This window comes from Euwallacea similis, chromosome 23 (assembly GCF_039881205.1).
Source record: "Euwallacea similis isolate ESF13 chromosome 23, ESF131.1, whole genome shotgun sequence".
NCBI lineage: Eukaryota > Metazoa > Arthropoda > Insecta > Coleoptera > Curculionidae > Euwallacea > Euwallacea similis.
The window spans coordinates 212,137-232,169 of NC_089631.1; the positions used below are offsets into that span (position 1 = coordinate 212,137).

Here is a 20,033-nt window from a genome sequence, read left to right on the forward strand (position 1 = left end):
CTTGGCGTTGTATCTTTTTCGGTGGCTCACGCGCAAAGCATTTTATTCTCCACGTTATGGATTGCCTCTATAATTGGCGCCCGTACCTTGGGGCTAATACTATCGAGTTGAAAAATTTATCACCTTCAGTCGGAAAGATGAGGGAAATAAAACTCAATTTGTTATTAAATATTTCTCTGTGAATAGAGTCTCAAGCGGCCTTATTGTTTCGAGGTTTGATATCAATATGGAGAGCCTAGTTTACAAAGCTTTAATAATATAATATTCCCTAGTCTTGCACAATGTTCAACAGATAATATTCATCGACGGTACAAATGGAATTTCAACTAAATCTGTTATGTATAAGTGGTTTGAATAGACAATGTGCTCCCGGTTTCTGATATCGCCGAGGCACTACTCTAAATGTATTATTAGAAGTCTCTTGGGTGCATCAGTTTCAGGACCGATTTACTCCCTCACATTTTACACATTAAACTGCTGCATTGCTCATAACTCTTTCCCCGCCAGATATAATTACCCCCAATTATCGTGTTCAATCCGGCTATTAGTCTTTTCCCAGCCGTTATTCCGTACCAGCCGGAAACAGGGACCCAAAGTTGCCACCCCTCGTATTTACGTGAAAACTGCAAATAAAATAACACGAGATGGTTTTTTAACACCCGATTAGTGGATTTTAGGGGGCCGCGATGGTAGCTCGCTCCTAAAAACTCATTGATATTCGTACCGGAGCCTTTGGTATTCTGCATGATCCGGAAACCTTGTAATCCCAAATTTGTTGATGTGGCATAGATGTGCGTGCGGGGGAAGTTTGAGACTTGCGGCTTATTTGGATCAGAGGATAGTGCAAAAACACCCCTATTCTATAGTCGCATTTAAAAGGCAACACAAGGGGTGGCGTGACTTCTAAAAGTTGGAGATTTTTTGTTGGTGTTTCTTGATAGGCGCCACGTTTTGTCAGACAGCTTTGTTCATTAAATGAGACTTTCAGCAGTAATACTTTTAGAGAAGAAATTAGGCATTCAGCATAGAGCTTGATGTTTATATGAGACAACTGGCTTGACTTGAAAATGGGGTTCCTTGGCTTCAGTTGCCTTGACTTAGTCGACTTAACTTCTATTATTCACGGAAATTTAATAAAACCATCCCGCTGTAATAAAGTCAGCTCCTCTACCCGTAATTTCTTTTTCAAGATTTCAAAAAATGATTATTTCGATTTAGCAATTTCAGGATTTGCTGAATACTTTCTGAGCTTCTTCTTGACTTTCCTTAAGTGGATTTCAAGAAAATTGACTTGAGGAAAATTGACTGAAGGCCCAGTTGAATGCTGTATAAATTTAAACTCTCACTGAAGCGTATATGCCGCTGGTTAAGGGTCAAAATCTCCAGTTAAAAAAAATTACACCTCAACACGTATTAAGTTAGAAAATTTAAATTTGCTTGGAAAATGCCGTCATTCCTAAGTTTTATGATTCGATGTTTTCTGTAGAAAATAAACTGCATTTAGATAATCCAAGTTAGCCCAGGTTTGCTAGTTAGTTTTCAATGTACAGAAATATCCCTGAAACTTTGTATCACCTTGGTTATTTTAGTTCAGAATGATGAGATTAGTCCCATTTTGTTCAAGTTAGTTTGTGTTTGAATGCGTTAATTTCGAGAACATCAGGTCCGAGGCAAGTATCGTATGTAAAATGACAACAACAATAAACAGCATAGGGAAATTGCTGGTTGCCAAGGAGGACTGCTTCAGCGTCATAATGGACATGCTGGGCAGGATTACGAGTATGAAACAGAGAGAGGAGAGGAGAAATGACCGAAAGGAGCATAGACAGGAGGGGGCACTCCGTAGTAATGCCTTGGGGTAGTCTCGAGAGGTGTTCTGGTGACCTAGGCGACTCTCGCCTACGAAGCATTGGGTCAAAATAAAGCCGTAGAATGTCTGGGGTAAATATCACACTATCTAGTTGCTAGAAGATCGGATTAGGTGGCTTGAGAGACTTTATCATGTGAGAAAAAAGTTTCCTCTATCTAGGGTCAAGGTATGTTTTCCATATATTGTAATTTTTCCTATATGTATGTTCATATCCTTTGGAGCGTCAGATAACCTTATCTAGACGTTTTTATCGAGGAATAAAGTGACTCTAAGTGATTTTGCTTTTTGGCTACTAAAAACACGATTTTTTTTTTAATCGAACGTCTTGTATATTTTTTAATTTTCCGAAAGTCTAGTCTATGGGGGCGATTTCTAACTAAATATTCTCATATTTATCTCACCTCTTCTGGAGTTTGAAACTACGTTACATCTCGACGTTTTGTCAAAAAAAAATCGAGTCTAATTTTCCATATTGCCTGCTCAAAACTTGACTACCTTAAACAGATCATCCCATACATATTTTATATTTTTGGAAAGTTTAGACTATAGGGGTAATTTCTAAATAAATTTTTCTATATTCGTCTCCATTGCTTTCTAAGTTTCAGACTACTAAATTTTCAACATTTGTTTACAAAATACAGATCAAATCGGAAAATTTCCTTTTTTTACCGTATTTTATTGTTTTCAAATATTAACTCAGTGAATCTTTTGGCTTAATTCCGATTTAACTATATGATGAAGAGTGTAATTTAATGGCACTATCACTCACCTAAAATTTGGCTAAGTACCGTCCTTCCATCCTCCCCCAAGCAAGCGCTCCTGGCGTCAAAAGGGTTGGTAAACTGGACAAAGGCGTATCCTTTGTGCATGGAAATTCCTGTAAATGAACGAAAAAAACTAGAACTAATTTCTCAAACTTCACATATGAGCATCACAAATTATCACATTAGAGGTCCCTAGGTGATGTTCCAGAAAACTTCGCATTTTATTACTTTACGTACGGTTAACAGTGCATAGTTAATGGCGGTGTTAAAGTAATTATAATTTATAACCTAGTAAAAACTTTGATTATAACCCACTTCGAGCGGAAAGTTAGTTTCTGCTAACTTGTAAATTTGCCCTTTTGTATGGGGGGGCATAAAATATTTACCGAGTTTCACATTAGAATTGATAATGCTCCGGTATTTCAGGGGTAGTTTATGTTTTGCAAAATATAGTGCTTTAGACTGATATATGTTGCATTCAAATTCATTTATAGGGTTGATTAAAGCGAGGTGTAAATTGCTTGGGGATTTGGTTCATCCTTCATTTTCTTGAAAAACGTCAGTTTTACGTGATCGAACTTGACTCTAGAGGCCTGATTCCGTACACTTTACCAAAAGTCTAAATATTTAACACATCCTCTCTGTTCTTCCTTCCCTAGGGAGTAAAATAAAGTAATTTAACCGCAAACCAATAAAGCGTTTTATCGTCTTTCTACAAGAGAGGACGCTGGCTTTGCTATTAAGTATCTGATTCTTGATTAGTTACAGTTCACTTAGTAATCTGTTCTGAACGAAACTTTGAGTTAAGGGCAAACAAGTCGGGGTTGCAAAAGGAGATAAAACATGCAAGTTCGGGGTTGTTCGTGTGGTTTCATTATTGGGCCAAAGCGCAAAGGGGAGGAAGTTTCAGAATAATTTGTTGAATTTAGTAATGATATGTATGTCAACACGGTCCAGAATTACATAGAAATTGCGCAGATTAACCTGATGTTTGTATTCAAGTACGAATGCTCTGAACAGTATATTTGAGGACGTTTCCAAATAATTAAGGGTTTAGATATCGCATCTTGCAGTATTTGCAAATCGATGTTGTTACAATAAACAGTTGACCGCCATCCAATAATTTCCCTATCCCCATTCAAAAGCTTCAACTAAGGGAAATTGATTTGCCGTCCAGCGCAATGGAAAAAATACAGTTTCGTGGGAGTCGGACTCGAAATCGGAAAGTGTGAAGTAGAGACGGAACGTGGCAGCACGCCCTTGCCTTAAGTATGAGTCCCAGATTCTTCTAAAAAAGAGAATTGAAACTTGACTTTTTCATTTTTGAAGAGTGCAGAGTTAAACGCCTGGGGGGTACGTGGGAATCGAGCCTTTATCGATAGTCGTAAACCGGGCACGACAATGTTATTTTCAATCAATGACGGAACTCCAAGTCGGAAACGATGGTAATCGGGGTCCGAGTCGAGTCACTTGAGAGGTCCTTGTATGATTTTGAACACGGCTTAGATTAGAACACCATTTTACGATGAGCTGAGCACATTATTTGCTTGTGATTTAATACTGATCAGAAACTTCGATAATATTGGAACTCGCGTGATTTAGAACGTCTTGTTTCAAATCAGTGTCAATTTTCCTAGGACATGAACGTAATAAAGCCAAGGAGTAACCCAATCTGAGTACGTTTGAACTTAGAGCTGACTTTAACAAGGTTTTTGACCTCGCTGATTTAATCACCGTAGAGGGTCAGGAGAAACATTCGTACCGCACTGCAGCATTATAACAGCCGTATTACATATTTCCAATCGTGATAGAAAATTTATTCTGAGAAAAACTGCATTTGGAAGAATGAAGGTTCTGAGCTTTCATCGAAGGTGTAATGATTTTCTGATCATTCTTAAGATTATCTCAGACCTCTAGTATTACGCATGTAGAGATTTCTGCCCTTTTTTCCAGTGCGTATTTGTGTTAATCTCCAGTTTTTAATGCGTTTCCTGATAACTTTATCATTACAACTTTCCAACTCTGAAATTCTATTTGTGCCAAAACTTCCCGAAAGCTCAATAAGAAATTTTGTGTTCTCATTCCCAATAGGCTTTCCCCTTTATAAGGCCTACTTTCCTATCAGCTTAATGAGGTTCATCGAACATCAATCAAGGCTTGGCAAAATGCAATAAAAGAGGAAGCAATAAAACTAAAATCTCGTTTTTTCCTCTGATTGCTACGTAACGCAATTTTTCGACTAAGATCTAATGAAGTGTCTTATCAATGTCGTTCAGCGTTTACTTGAAACCGAGCAGCCTAATTTTATTTGCTTCCTACTGGATTGGCAATAAATCAACTTACGTACATCTTTCCTGTTTTTATGGATCAATGGCTTTGTTCTTATCCCCTCGGATATGTCTAGCTGAAGACGTGAAATCGTTTCCTTTGGGTGGTTTATCGGGCACATAAAATGCGATTATTATAAGTCCGAAAAATTTCAAGACCAATTTTGCTTTAACAGAACAAACTACTTTAAAATGTAAATTAAAGTATTTCCTATAGGATTAAAGCTGCGCTGTCAGCAGGTCCGAGTTTGCAGGAGAAACGTAGGTTGAACCCAGGAACTGCAGCCATTCCTGATAAAATAAACATCCTAAAGTGCAGCTAACCTTATTTAGTTTAGGAAATTAAACCTGCACACTGTAGCATATGCACTTGACTTACCAAGCAGAATGATCGAGAATATCGATTATTCGAGCTAATTTCATATAAGGGGGGACTATTTATTCAAATTAATAGTGTATATGACTTCATATGTACAACAACTTCGATACAATACTGTTTCAATGTTCATTTTTTATCAATTCCCAATCTGTTGGCAGTTAATACGACCGCCTCGTAACGACAGAGAAACGTCTTGCTTGTCGGCAATAAAATGATTCCGGCACGGTCGTTTGTATGCTCAGTTTTTTCGTAGATAAAGGGACGAACATGTTTAAATTTACGTACTTAGGGCCCTTATTTCGATACCTCGTCTTTCGTATCAGCTCACAATCAACTGTACGTTAAAATAAGTTCTTTCCTTCAAATTTTACTCGGTGAAAAATTCTATATCAAATCTGTTCTAAATCAAAAGCTTCAACTCGAAATTTTAAGATAAAATAGATGCAGACTACCCACCAGCATTATTTCGCTATCCTAGTATTCTTCGATGTTCTAAATCACGGGAGTGGCCGGGTAATAAAGGAAGAGAACTTGCTCGACTCAACAGTCTCCTGCCCTAAAGCTGTTGATGTCGGTCAAAAATTCTCTAGCATAATTAGGGTGAAAAAATCTCGAAAATACTTGGGAATCTTAGTCTCAGAAGTTAAAAATCTGGATAATTTCCTTAATGTTAGTCTCGATTGGTAGAAGAATCTAAAATTATATGACCTCATCAAAGAGCAAGAAGGGTATGGAAACCTTAAAACCTCCCCCTTAAGTTTAGTTTGAAATAGCAAAATAAGACTTGTAAATTTCTGCACCAAGTCAACTAAACCGTCTAGTTCAAATTAGGAAGAAATCTCTTTAAAGCTATTTGGGAGGGTCAAAATTCTTTGATCTACGGACATTACGGTAGAACAGCGTTTAACACCTTCTATGGTCCCCGACGAGTAGAAAAATATCTCTGTACAAGTTTTCTCTAACAAAGTCTGAAGAAATCCCCTGGAATCGTCGAAATTTCTCCGTTTACCGATCATCAAAATTCTCAACTATCAAATCGATGAAGGGTAAGAATTTTAAAATACTTTACTTGGTCACTTACCAGCGAGTCTTCCGTATCTCTGAAACATCCTCTCAACATCTGTCTTGGAACACTGGAAAGTATTTAAATTTCCGACGAACACTCGAGAATTAACAGCCTGAGGGTCCTGTGAATTAGTTTGGTTACCAACTTTGCTCATTTTCATTTTCGCTGTTTGTCTGCAACAAAGAAAACGACATTATTTCGTTAATGTTTATAAATTCAGTGACATATTGGGGCACTTTGTCCGAAGTTTTAACGTAAAATTTGTCATTTATTGTCGCGGTTATAAAGAGGACAATAAATATTGAAATCTGTCCATAAACGAGATTGGATGTGGCATTTTAATTTACTCGTTAATTTTTGTTATGCCGGATACGATCTCTATTAATCCAGCAGCCAGTACATGTCATCTCTGATGTGTAACCGAATTGTAGCCTCAAAATGGAATATTGCAAATTTTATGTAGATTCCTATATGTGCGTTTCTATCGTTAAAATTTGTTTCAGCTTCACGGGTTTTAAATAAAAAATTACACGCACGACTGATCGATATACACGCAGTTATTATCTGGCACGTTTTGTGCTATACAGAACGAGTACGAATAAATTTCCTTTTGAATTCGGCACTGGGTTTATGACCATATTATAATTCTCCTCTGCTATAATAACAATTAAATAAAATGAAAATACACATTCGCATCGAGCAAATAATAGATCTAAGCTAGGATGGCCTTAATTTAAATTAATGGCCATTTCGGAGGGTTTGACTGGAAAAAACCCTGTCGACCTGACCGTACATATATTTTTCAGAACTAAAGCTAAAGCCGCACCTAAATCTGTGGTCAGACGTAATTTATTCAAAAACTGGACCAAACGGCCTAATGTAAAAAATTAAGGTCATTCTAAGGGTATGGGGGGTTCAATTCTTTATGAGGAATATCGTGAAGTCGCAGATAATTGTGTAGTCCAGTTTTGTTGGCAGTTTATTTGTACAATATAAAACTTTCATCATTGAAATAGTGTCTGCAAAAACTTTCAGATAAATTCTTCTAATAATTATATTTCTTTACCCCGATCCTACAGCCGTGTTTTTCTCCACTGAATTCCCCTTCTCAGACAATTCCCCAACTGTGCATTGAATTTATATTCCTTACTTGATGGCACACTGAAGAATGACGATAAAGTTAGGGGTGTTTTTTACCATCTTTTGTCTTTGTTTTATCAAGGTTCTCCCTATTTGACCTTGCAAAACTTTTGATACTTATTTTTTATATACGATGGTGAATAACTGCAACTATTCCATCGTTTTTGTAATTGGATATTTATCGATTTCTATTCATTTTAGACATGAAAATTACTTAAAATCAAATAATATTTTCATTTTTCCAACTAAAAAAACCTGAACTAAATTTGAGTTCAAAATCAAATTCAAATTTAGTTAGGGAAAGGGCATTGATGAAACATTCCCCCTGACGCACCTCTGCAAACCGATTTTATAGTTACTCTGTCCAAAAATGCGTAAGTTTTTTTATCAATTTATTTCATTACATTCTACATTTTATGACTATTTATGCTCAATTAATTCTCTATATATCTGCAATAAGCAATTGCAACCAGTGGAGTGACCGCAACGCAGGTTTGTTTGCAAATTTCCAGTTTGTAATTTTGTTACATACTTTACATTCATTGCGTCTACTTCTGCGTAAACACTAAAAATTCCGAACTTAAACTATTTCTCACAGAAAATAAATTTTCTATTGAATTGGAAAATTCTAGCAACTCAAATAGACGTTTTGCATCAGTAATATTTGATATGAGCAGTTTCCTCAATATGTTGTATAAATACGAAAATTTGTAGCTTTAGTTATAACGAGACAGTGACGTAGTAGTGAAGCCCATGACTAGAAAAATCATAGTTAAAAGACGCATAGGAAAGGCGAAATTAAGGATCATTTAATAGAAATAGACATTAAAATAGAAAAAAAAATAGAAATTCCAATAAATCTTCTGCATCAATAAAAAATTGTGCGAGAGCCTGTACATGTTGCATAAAGATGAAAATTTGTTGTTTTAACGGTCATGAAGCAGTGGTGTACTGAAGCCACATGTAGTCACTAGAAAAATGACAATTATGAGGCCAATAGGAAAAGCAATATTTGAAACATTCTATCAGTGCATATGAACCATCCACATCAGTGAAATTCCGGATGCACACTTTCCTGAATGTCTCGTAGAAGCATGAGAATTTGTAGCCCTAGCGCTAATCAAACAGTGGCGTAGTGAACACCCATGTAGAGGCTGGAAAAATCACAGCAATGCGACCAGTAGGGAAAGTTATGATTGAAACATTCTACTAAATTAAATAAACCTTCTACATCAGTAAACTTACGTGTAAGCACTCTTAGAAATGTATTGTATCAACACAAAACTTTTGTAGTTTTTACAGTTATGAGATGGTGGCGTAGTGAAGCTCAATGTAGTGACTAGAAAAATCACAGTTATGAGATTAATCGAAAAAGCAATATTCAAATAGACATTCTGCATGAGTGAAATGCGGTCTGGGCAGGTCCGTCAATATATTATATAAATATGAACATTTGTAGCTTTAACGAGAACGAAACAGTGGCGTAGTGGAGCCCACAACTAGAAAAGTCACAGTTCTTGCACATCAATAAAAATTGCTGTGAATAGTCTCTAGAGTCTTGATTATATCGTATGGATACAAACATTTATAGTTTTAATGGCCGTGAAACAGTGGCCTAATTGACCCTCATGTAATGATTAGAAAAATCGTAGTTCAGAACGTATAATACGAAAACAACTAAACTTTTTGAAATTTCTAGAAGCTCAAATTTACAAGCTTTAGTGCTAGAAATTAGAATAAAACTATATCTTCAGCTACTTGCACGCACAACTATAAGTTTTCTACATTATTCCATACTCTATCTATCCCAACATTGGTCCAAATCCCAGCATATTTTAACTAGTATTATTGCTATTATTCAAATTTGAATTAGCCAAATTAATACATTGTTTAATTAATATGCATATGTTAATGACAGGCATTATTATTGTTTGTTTATTCGTAGCTGGTTGGAAACTATTGTTAATGTACTACATAACAATGTTTTCAGGAGAGCTGGTGTGGAAAATTGTAAATTTAGAAACTGACATTAATGCAATGTAATGAATGATTTGAAAAGAATTATGTAGTGAATGATTGATTTAGTAAGAGAAATAAGTAACATAAAGTTGAGCAAAAAGAGGAAAGATTGTATAGCGTTTAACACTACGTTTTATGATTTTTCACTAAAAATACTTTTACTAAGGCAAATTCCTGTTAATCCTCAACCTAAATAACCAATCAAAAATGCTGCAATAAATCCCAAACACTAAAAGAATTTTAAATGATAAATCCCAAGATTAATATCGTTTATTTGACTTTCTTAATGGTCTATTTATATAATTTAAAAGCTATAACAACACGTTGAATATCAACGACTTCTGTTCGACGATTCAATCCTCTCTTTATTCATAACGATTTGTATTCCTTTGGCTTCCTCTCCAAAGCGATCAATCAATTAATGAGTTATTTCGACAAGAAGTGATTGGTGTGAGCAAAATTCCATTCAGGCATAACTTGAATATTCATGGAAATTCCTTCAAAAATAGAGTTAACATAAACAGGAGGTAATAAACGGTAACGATGGCACGATGATATTAACTTGAACCAAAATTGTTGGTTGGTGCGAAATGAGATGTGTGGTGATTAATTTATTAATGAAAGTAAATTAAATCGAAATAACCGGCGTAATTGTGTTTCATCACTTTTGCTCCATAAAGATAATTAACTAGAAATTGAAAGACAGGTTTATGTTTAGATTGTTTATAAGTTGATAGAAGTGACATTAAAGCTCTCATGCAGTTTTTGAAAAAGCTCCTCTCCATTATCGCATGGAAAACAAGTGGCTTTTCGTCTTTCACCTTTCGAAGGAATAAAACAGCATGACACTTTCCTCCTTCCAGATTCTTCTCCAGAGATTTTCTCCGGATAATCCTCTTTACTAACAGACGTTTATACAAAATGGCCCTAAAAATGTTTTATTTATTTTTTCGACTTGGAGATTTTCCCTTCTTACCAAGTGGCAAGAGTTCTCTTTAGTGGATTTATGGGGCTCTCACAGGGCGTCAACTGCATACGAGGAAAATACCGCCAAGGGCACAATAATTTATTTGATTTTTTGACCTTTAATTCAAACTTCTTCAAGCCTTTAAGCGTTTTTAATACCATCAAATAAATTATTATAGATGGAATTTTTTACATTTAAACTTCAACGCAATACTTGTTTCGAATTCGGCCCTGTAAGGTCCAAACGTAAGTTTTCACAATGGAGGTTCAATTTCGCCACGTATTTAAATTTAAAATCTTCTATAGCTATTCTCTCTTCAATTTTTCACTTTCCCTTTCTGATCCCTAGTGGGCCAATTAGTTGCCTATTGAAAGAAAGGTTTTAAGACAGAATTAAATGATCGCGCAATTTCTTGCGTGATACTACAGAGACATGGTTCTTTCAGGCGAAATTTTTACCTCAAGGTGTTTAAATAGTTTAAGAAAATCAGCTAAAACTGGCTGTTAAGGCACTCCTACACCAAGTTTTAAGAGTTGCCTCTGCTAAATTTTCTATAGGCCCATTTTCCAGGGAGTTAATTTCATTACTTTGTCTAAATTTTGAACCCCAAAGGTCTTGTCGAGGGCCTTAATGTGCTTCGAGCATACTTTAGCAGATATTTTAAAGTGTTTAATTAAGCTCTAATGAGAAGGTTTTTTTGCCCCCATTAGCTTGGAGTTATTAAAATTCGACATGCACATTCAATATGTATCACAAATTCGCTTGAAACAAACAGAAATAACAACCCCGAAGGGAAATTTTCTAGAAAATACGTCTTGACAGATCCTTTTTGCCTATATGCAGCAACGGAGTTTGGTCCAAAAGCAGCAGAATATTGCGCAAAAACTCTTCGCAAACGAACAACTTTTGTGGCAATACATCATGAAAATGTTTGTAACTTTTGAGGCAGGATATCGTAGAAATCTATGAAATTTTTGAATAAAATATGATAACAACACTTCTTGGAAAATATCGTGAATTTCTTCAAATTTTAGAGTAGAAAATTGTTATAAGTTCTTGAAATTTTAAGGCAAAATAACATCAAATGCTAGTAAGTTTCAAAGGAATATATCGTTAAAAAGAGATCTATTTCAAAAGAAAATATTAGTAAAACACTTGATAGTTTCTTAAGGCAAAATATGATAGAAATCTTGTTAGTAAATCATCGCAAAAATTCTTCTAAAGGTGCGAAAAACGTGTACATTTTAAGGTAGGATAATGTCATGCCTGAGATAGCATTCTTCATGTTAGATGCCAATAAGCTTCAACACATAACGTCTTTAGGATGTAAAAAATTTGAAAAGTCGATGTTGATACGATATTTGGGAGTTTCGTAAAGCAAAATATGTTGCAAAAACTCCTCGATAAACGTTCATATTTTGCAGTAATATACAGGTTTATTCATGGTGAGTGTCCTATTAAAAGTTTACGAGGTTCTGATATAGCTAGAGATCTGAAATTTTGGATATCGATGTAATGGAATTTGATCTGTGAAACTAAAATATTGGTATCATTGCGACGTTGCCAGATTTCTGTATAACTGACAACTTTGTTATTTTAAATGGCACACCCTGTATTTTATTACATTTTCAAATTGCCCAACATATTTAAATTCCAGTTTATGTATCATATGTCATAGCTATGATGAACCGTTTTCGAAATAAAGATTTTTTTTGACTAATTTGGCATCAAACAGCTCTAAATTGAAAAACATATATCTTTACAACTATCACAGTTAGAAAACTGAAATATTGAACAGTTAGAAGAATGGGCGAGAGAAGCACTTGACTCAAATGAGTTCCAGAGAGCTACAAACATCTATATTCTAATTTCAATTCAAGAATGTCTCAAGGCAAACGGTAGCCATATTCAACAAAATCTCTAATTTTATTTGTATTGCGTAGTTTTAGTTTATTATAAAGGATTTTACAATTTCGTTTATTTTACGTTGTTAACCCATAGCGTCCTCCTAATCAAATCACCTTTTACTCTCATAGATTCTAATTTTTGCAAATCTCTAAAACGATTGAAAATAGTTATATTAATATATAATATTTTTTGAAAGAGACATTATTGATCTTTCAAATGCCATCCAAAAATATAGGGTGTTCTATTTGAGGTTATGATTTAACACTAATATCTATATCCTTCTGATATCACACTAATTTTCCCATGCGCTGTGTGTAAATCCAAAAAATATAACTACAACACAAAAATATAACTACACACAATACAAAAATAATACTACCAGATACAGATGACTAATAAAAGTCTGTAGCTCAAATTTTAGCTCTCTAGCTATGATAGTTGTCAAGATATACGCTTTTCAATTTAGAGCTGTTTGTTGCCAAATGAGCCAAAAAAAATTTTATTTCGAAAACGGCTCATCATAGCTATGGCATATGATACGTAAACTGGAGTTTAAATATGTCGGGCAATTCGAAAATATAATAAAATACAGGGTGCGCCATTTAAAATAACAAAGTTGGTGTCAGTTACGCATAGATCTGGCAACGTCGCAATGATGTTAATATTTTAATTGAGCAGATCAAACTCCATTACGTCGGTATCCAAAATTTCAGATCGCTAGCGATATTAGAACCTCGTAAACTTTTAATAGGACACTCACCGTGAATGACCCTGTATATTGCCGCAAAAAATACAAAAAAGCATGCAACTTTCAAGGCGAGATATCGTCGAAACCCATGAAATTTGAGTTAATTTCATCACTCCGTCTCAATTTTGAACCCCAAAGGTCTTGCCAAGGGCCTTAATGTGCCGCGAGAATACTTTGGCAGATATTTTAAAGCGCTAAATTACTCCCTAATGAGCGGGTTTTTGTTCCTTTTAGCTCGTAGTTATTAAAAATCGACATGAACATTCAATATGTAGTGCAAATCCGCTTGAAACAAAAAGAAATAACAAATCCCGAAGGGAAATTTTATGGAAAATACGTCCTGACAGGTCTTTTTTGCCTAAATCAATTGGCAAGCAACGGAATTTAATAGCGATCGGAAATCCTATAATTGTAAACCAGACGGTCGGCTAAAAGCATGAATTTTTATTGGACAATGTTCTTTTGTTTAGCGGTGGCAAGGGCGAATAGGGACCGCCATTTCCCTTTTTCTTAAACGAGCGCCAGGGTGAATAATGGACTGCTTCGATTGCTGGGATTTTATATATTATTGATAAGTATGAAAGAGAAGAAAATGAGCTGAAGAAGTCACGTCGGAAATGTGCTTTAAACCGGTACGAATACTTAATGGAAAATAACGAAAAAACTTGCGGATTGATGGCTAAAATGTAATTAAATTGGTCTAATGTAAAAGGAAACTCTACACATACTTACAAGATAATAAATTAAAAAGGACATTTAACAACCTCAACATAAGTGTAAAGCCGTTGACACACCAATAACGACGGAACGAATGGCTGGGAGAATGCCAAGACATTGGACAAAGCAAAGGAGAATCGCGCGGGTAAAAAATAAAGAAATTATTATGGTAGAAAAAATGGGCTGGATGAAACACTTATGCAAAACTGCGGACTTGTTACGTTACTCTCGGTGTTAAGTACCTTTTTTGATCAAACATTTTTGCCGAAGGTGGTCGTGGAACGCCATGTTGCTTAAAAACAATTGCGGCACTTTTCCACAAAACGAGAAAAAAGTTTTTGCTGACACCCACTTTCATTCGCAGAATGACAGTTACATGACACCCACTTTCACTATCTACACGATAGTTACATGACACCCACTTCCACGCACTAAAGGTGAATTATATGACCCTCATATATTAAATGCCAGCTAGATTAGCGAGGTATCTCACAAGTCTTTGAAACCATAGAACACCGACAATTAGCTTATTTAGCATTAGAAACATAATGTTTGTCGCCACGCGAACACTCGGCTATCTCATGTAAGTATTATCATCTTCCAAACATGCAAAACTTTACAGCCGGCCTTCTTCAAAGGTATAAATCATAGGTCGTACCATAAAGGACGGATGATACACGACACGTAATCATACACATAAAGTGATTCATTAATAATGGGCCAACCGAAAGCTGGAAACAGTACACGTCAAATGGTTTCGGTTATTGTATACCGGGTGTTGAACGTTAAAGTTTTAATTAATTTTTTTCTATCATTTTGAAAATATGTAGTTAGACTCTTGAAAATTTATAAAGTTATGTTTTTTCAGATGACGAATAAGATACGTGTTGTATTTTCCGCGTTGTTAATAGATCATATAAATTATCAAATTTAAACATAGTGTTCGTTAAATAATTTTTTCTGGAAAACGAATCGAGATATCGAAATGAAACAAAAATACATAATTAATGGAAACATGATTTCTCTTTCAGATTTTGAATAAAATTCCATATTAGACATTTCCATATTAGAGTAAAAAGTTATCAACTCTAAATTCTGTAAAATTTACCGTAAGAGTAAGTGCTCTCTCGTGAAGCTCTCTATTAGCAATGCAGAAATTGCAAAACGTGGCTTATTCGTCACCTAAAAAAAACATTACACATTTTCATGTGTCTAACCTAGATATTTCCAGAATAATGCCAAAAAATGTATTAAAATTTTAACTTTTAATACTGTATATATACGAAACTATCAACTTGCGGACGAGGCATATTTTCTCCAATCGTCACAATTTGACGTGTAGTATTTCCAACTTTTGGTTGCGCCATTGTTAATAAATCACCCTGAATGTAGATTTGAATTTTAATATTTCTACCTATTGAAGAGCTGGCACACACCTCCTTACAACTTCTTACTGGTGACAAATACTTTAATAACACTATTTAAACAATGATTGTCGAAGTCATAACAATTAAATTTTTTTCATAATAATTCAATTTTTGTTAAACGTTGTGAAATTAACAGTCTGGAAATTAGTTTTGGAACGTAGTTGATGACAAATTTATATTGGCAACATAAGGCCCATGTCGGTTGTTTAAGATGACTGCGTTCAAAATCCCTCTTTTAATACAGTAATACATTTTCAAAATCAAATTTTAAAAATTACAAAGTTTTTTTATATCAAAAATGTACATGTATAGCACGTATATCAGACCAAATCGCAGGATTAAGAAATATATTCATGTTAGAACGTTTTTGACATATTATACTGGGAGTCCCGTGGCAACAGGACTGGCAACTAGCTTCTTGCCTGATTATGACGATTCTTATGGTTAAAGGGATGAAGAAGAGTTTTTCAATTTTTGATATTTCTTTTTGTTAATATCTCATGAATTTTATTGCTCCCGAAGATAGCAGACAATTATTGTTTAGAAATTTAATTGTTTTACGATTAGACGCCAAATCTACCTAAAGTGCGTTTTTTTTTTACTAGAACATCCTGTATATGAGTAAGTACGTTGAAAGACAATTAAATTTCCTTTAAAATGATCATAATGTTACCTATTCAAACATGTAAGTTAAAGTGTTGATCCATAGTCAGGGTCGTTTGAGCTCGGTTAGTTGTGATCCCAAGGGCATTTGCTTGACGAAAAGAACAGAAAAAACTCCGTGGAAAGTGCTGTTACGTGTCACGAATGGCGGCTATGTAAATCTTCAGCTAACCTGAACTAACCTTCCGTTCCTGAGGCCTACAAGGATTATTCTGGATTGCACTTTCTAATGAAGAGCTTCAAGGGTTTTATTATATGCATAGAAGAGTTATTTGCCAGTTTTTCGTGCATTCTCTCACTTTCTTTTTTATTTTCCCTCTAATATTTGCCCCAATGGTGTTAAGTAGTCCTCTAACGTCCCGTTTCCAGCAACTTTGTACCGGACTGCTAACGTTGTTTCAACTAAATTTGCTATGATTCTTCATGGTTAAATTTCTATGTAGGACTAGACAATAATTTTGAGTTGGTTGTTGTCTTTATAATGCCGCTGTAAATATGTATGAATTGCTGACACCCTTTTTTCACTTTTTTGTTCTGAACAAGAGCTTCCTCAGGGACTGTCGCCTTCACCCTTTTCTCATAACGTATACTGCTGTGATATATGCAGCCATCCCTTAAAGGACAAAAAACATGCAGACAACCCAGCATACATATTGCAGTTCGCTGACGATACTGCACTTTTTGTATATCACCAAACGACTAACAAAGCACTAAACAAACTTCAGATACTAGCGGACAACACAATGATATGGTTCTATTGGGTTGTCCATAGAGCCATTGCGTACTTTTCCGTTGAGCGACTTTAACTGTCTTAAATTCTTGCTAATTTCATTTGGATTTGCCAATTTGTTGTCATTCGATAACAGTGTTAAAACTTCGGCAGTGTCAAAAGTGGTTTGCCTAATTTCGCTCTGGCAATTTTGATTTCATAGATTCAGTGCGCTCAGAAAGGTCAAATGAACCTGATGGAGAGAAAATAATCTTCGACAGAATTAAATCGTCGATTAACCATACGGAAGATTGCTCGCAGTCTAAACGTAGCGAAATCAAGCGTCGAAAACCATTTGAAACAAATGGGATACGTAAGTAAACTTGATGTATGGGGACTACATGAACTCAAGGCACGTTCTAAATGAGAAGAAAATGACCTATTTTTGAAACATGATAATAGGTGACGGAAAATGGATAGTCTACAACAATGTTGTACATAAAAGGTCTTGGGTTAACCGTATGAGCCCGCCCAAAACACTCCAAAAGCGGATATTCACCAAAGAAAAGTTATGTTATCCATCTGGTGGGATTACAAAGGTGTCGTCAACTGGATAAATTGAGTAACGAAATCAAGAAAAAGCGCCTAGGATTGGTAACTTGCACCCGCCAAAAATTGCTACAACTTAGACAGGATGATTTACTACATCCGCCCTATTCCCCAGACCTAGCACTATCGGATTATCATGTTTCGATCGCTGCAAAATGCTCTCAATGGAAACACTTTCGTGACTCATGAAGATGTAAAAACGTACTTGGGCCAGTTTTCTACCGAAAAAGAGTCTAATTTTTGTGACCGCGGTATTATGAAATTGCCCTAAATACGGAGAAATGTTATTGAACAAAAGGAGCAGTACGTAACTAATTAAAAGTTTAATTTTTAGTGAAAAAAATTGTCTTTTATTTGAATTGTAAAAATACGCAATGACTTTGTGGACAACCCAATATTAATGCAGACTGCCAACAAAAGCTTTTATTCGAAAATCATCAGGGGCACACCAAATTCACATAGCTGAATCAGCCACATGAAAAACAGTTTGAATACACAAGCATGTACCCACATCCATGGTTATGAATGTAAACTCTCTTTCATGTAGCTGAGTCCGTTAAAGGAACTGTTGTGCGTATGACATGGCTGCGACACGAAAACCGTAAATCCTAAAGCAATTTTAGACCAGGTGTGAGTTTCCCATAAAATTACCTAAAACTTTTCCCATTTAACCGGCTCAGTATCTTTTATGGTAATAGAGATACTCATGTATGGATCACTAATTTGGACCACAGTATATTTTAGAGATTTATGGGCAAAAATTAGTACTCTACCAAATCCAGAATTTTTCTGCTTAAAACAATTAATCTAGTGTAGCCAGCTTCAACGCTTCGAAGCTGCTGCTCTGTTAGCTGACACTTTATACGATCATAAAGGACATATTGTATGTACACACCACAAACAAGTTGTTAGACTACTTATGTTTATTTTAAAAACAGGAGAGGAGCCCTGCGGGGACGGTAATTGATCCAGTCCTAATAACATATCATCGATGTGATCGACGCAGCTGCTGTCGGTAAACGATGATTGATTGCGATCTAATTACTTTACACGGTCGTGACTGACAAGCGTGAGGGACATGTGCGAGTGCACTGGGCTAAAATAGATACCTTAAGCTCGATAGTTTGCCCTTCACATTCCCCAAACGCGTATGATTCGCTACAATCCATTTTTAACGCGTAGAACTTGCGAGAGATCCTAAAAAGATCGGAGAACTCCCAACCAACTGAACGTTGACACTCGAAATATGGGACAAGTATAGTACTTTTATTAATAATCTAGAGCTATCTGTTCGGAAAAAAGTTGCACAATATCCAAAACCCTGAAAATAATACCGAGGATATTTTGAAATTTTCATTATAAATTTATTGTGACAGTACGCGTAGTTGAATGCTTCATTTACGTGTGTAAGTTAGTCATAAGATATCGCCAGCTGGTGGATCTTTTCATCTATTTTGGCAGTGTCCCACCTCATGACTCAAACGGTAAAATTCTACCTTTACGATAATTATAAAAATAGCCACATTGTATGGGAAATGTAACACCTTGTGAGGTCTTATGTCAATAAGCTGAAATCGAATTCGTCTTCCATCTAATGTGGCATGTCTCGACAAAACAGAGCATAAAAGTGCACTTTACGTATCGAACAATCTGTAAATATCCGGGCAGATAGAGCCATTTTTATCCCTGCACTATATCTGTGTATACTTAAGATTGGAGCGACACATACTCAATTCCGGACGTAGGGGGGAAGTCATTGTTGCTCTTCCGGAAACCGATTTCGGATGGGATTTCAGGGGGATTTGAGCCATTAGGAACAGGGAGTTTCACAATATATCAACCTATAGTGCTTATGCGGGCACTAAGTTAATAGAAATATTTGGCTTTTTGGGAGCTGAGATGTTACGTTAATCCGAACTAAATGTAATCAACCAGAGCTAACTGGAACGTATAATATGATCCTAGAGTGATCCAAACGCCTCAAGTATCGTAAGCAATGGCTGTGTAAATGTATCACAGCTTCAGTTCAATTTTTCTTCTATTACTAGTAGATTTGGAAGATGATAATCTTATGCTATTTTAAAGAAGAATATTCAGTAACATTTAAAGTAATAAACAGTTCCTCTTATGGGTCATGTTCTGGTAATGATCTTAACAAATGTTCCCGGAACGATCGGCCCAGTGCTAAAAACGTTATGATAATGGTCCTGAACTGTATTAATGTTTCTTTAATTTTTTTTGTATCAAAGTTGCACAGATCCACAGTTTACATGTGTTCCAGCATAACAATTTTCAAATAATTCAGACATTGCAAAAAGTGGCAAATGTTGCAGCAGCTGTTACTCGGGAATCTATTACAGTTTCCTTTACGAAATCACATGCTTATTATACGGGGCGAGTCGGGAGGATCGTGTCAAACTTCAGGAGCGTATTGTATAAGAAAAACAAACGTAAAAAACTCAAATGTTGTTATCCGATTTTCATTTGTTTACAAGTTATAGTGTAAATAATTTCTTTAGCTAGCGTTCTATTTACGATAAAGTGTAGCTTTGTAGCGTTAGATTGGTCTCAGTAATTGGCCTCCAAGATCTCCAGACCTCACATCATTAGACTATTGTTTGTGGGGCTGGTTTTAAAATGAGGTGTACAGAATAAAAGTGGACACTTGAAATGCACTAATTCAACGTATTAGAAATGCTGCAACTGATACTAAAGAAATA

General features: G+C 35.5%; 1 protein-coding gene across 6 annotated transcripts in view; it reads right to left on the bottom strand.

The window, feature by feature from the left end:
- Positions 1-20,033, bottom strand: part of LOC136416403 (heterogeneous nuclear ribonucleoprotein C) — a 138,109-nt gene that overhangs the window by 79,647 nt on the left and 38,429 nt on the right. For all 6 annotated transcript variants that reach the window (XM_066401556.1, XM_066401554.1, XM_066401557.1 and 3 more), the window contains 2 exons: positions 6,422-6,579; positions 2,640-2,747 (listed from right to left, as the gene is read on the bottom strand). In XM_066401556.1, coding sequence (XP_066257653.1) covers positions 2,640-2,747; positions 6,422-6,579 — 266 coding nt within the window. The remainder of the gene's footprint in view (positions 1-2,639; positions 2,748-6,421; positions 6,580-20,033) is intronic.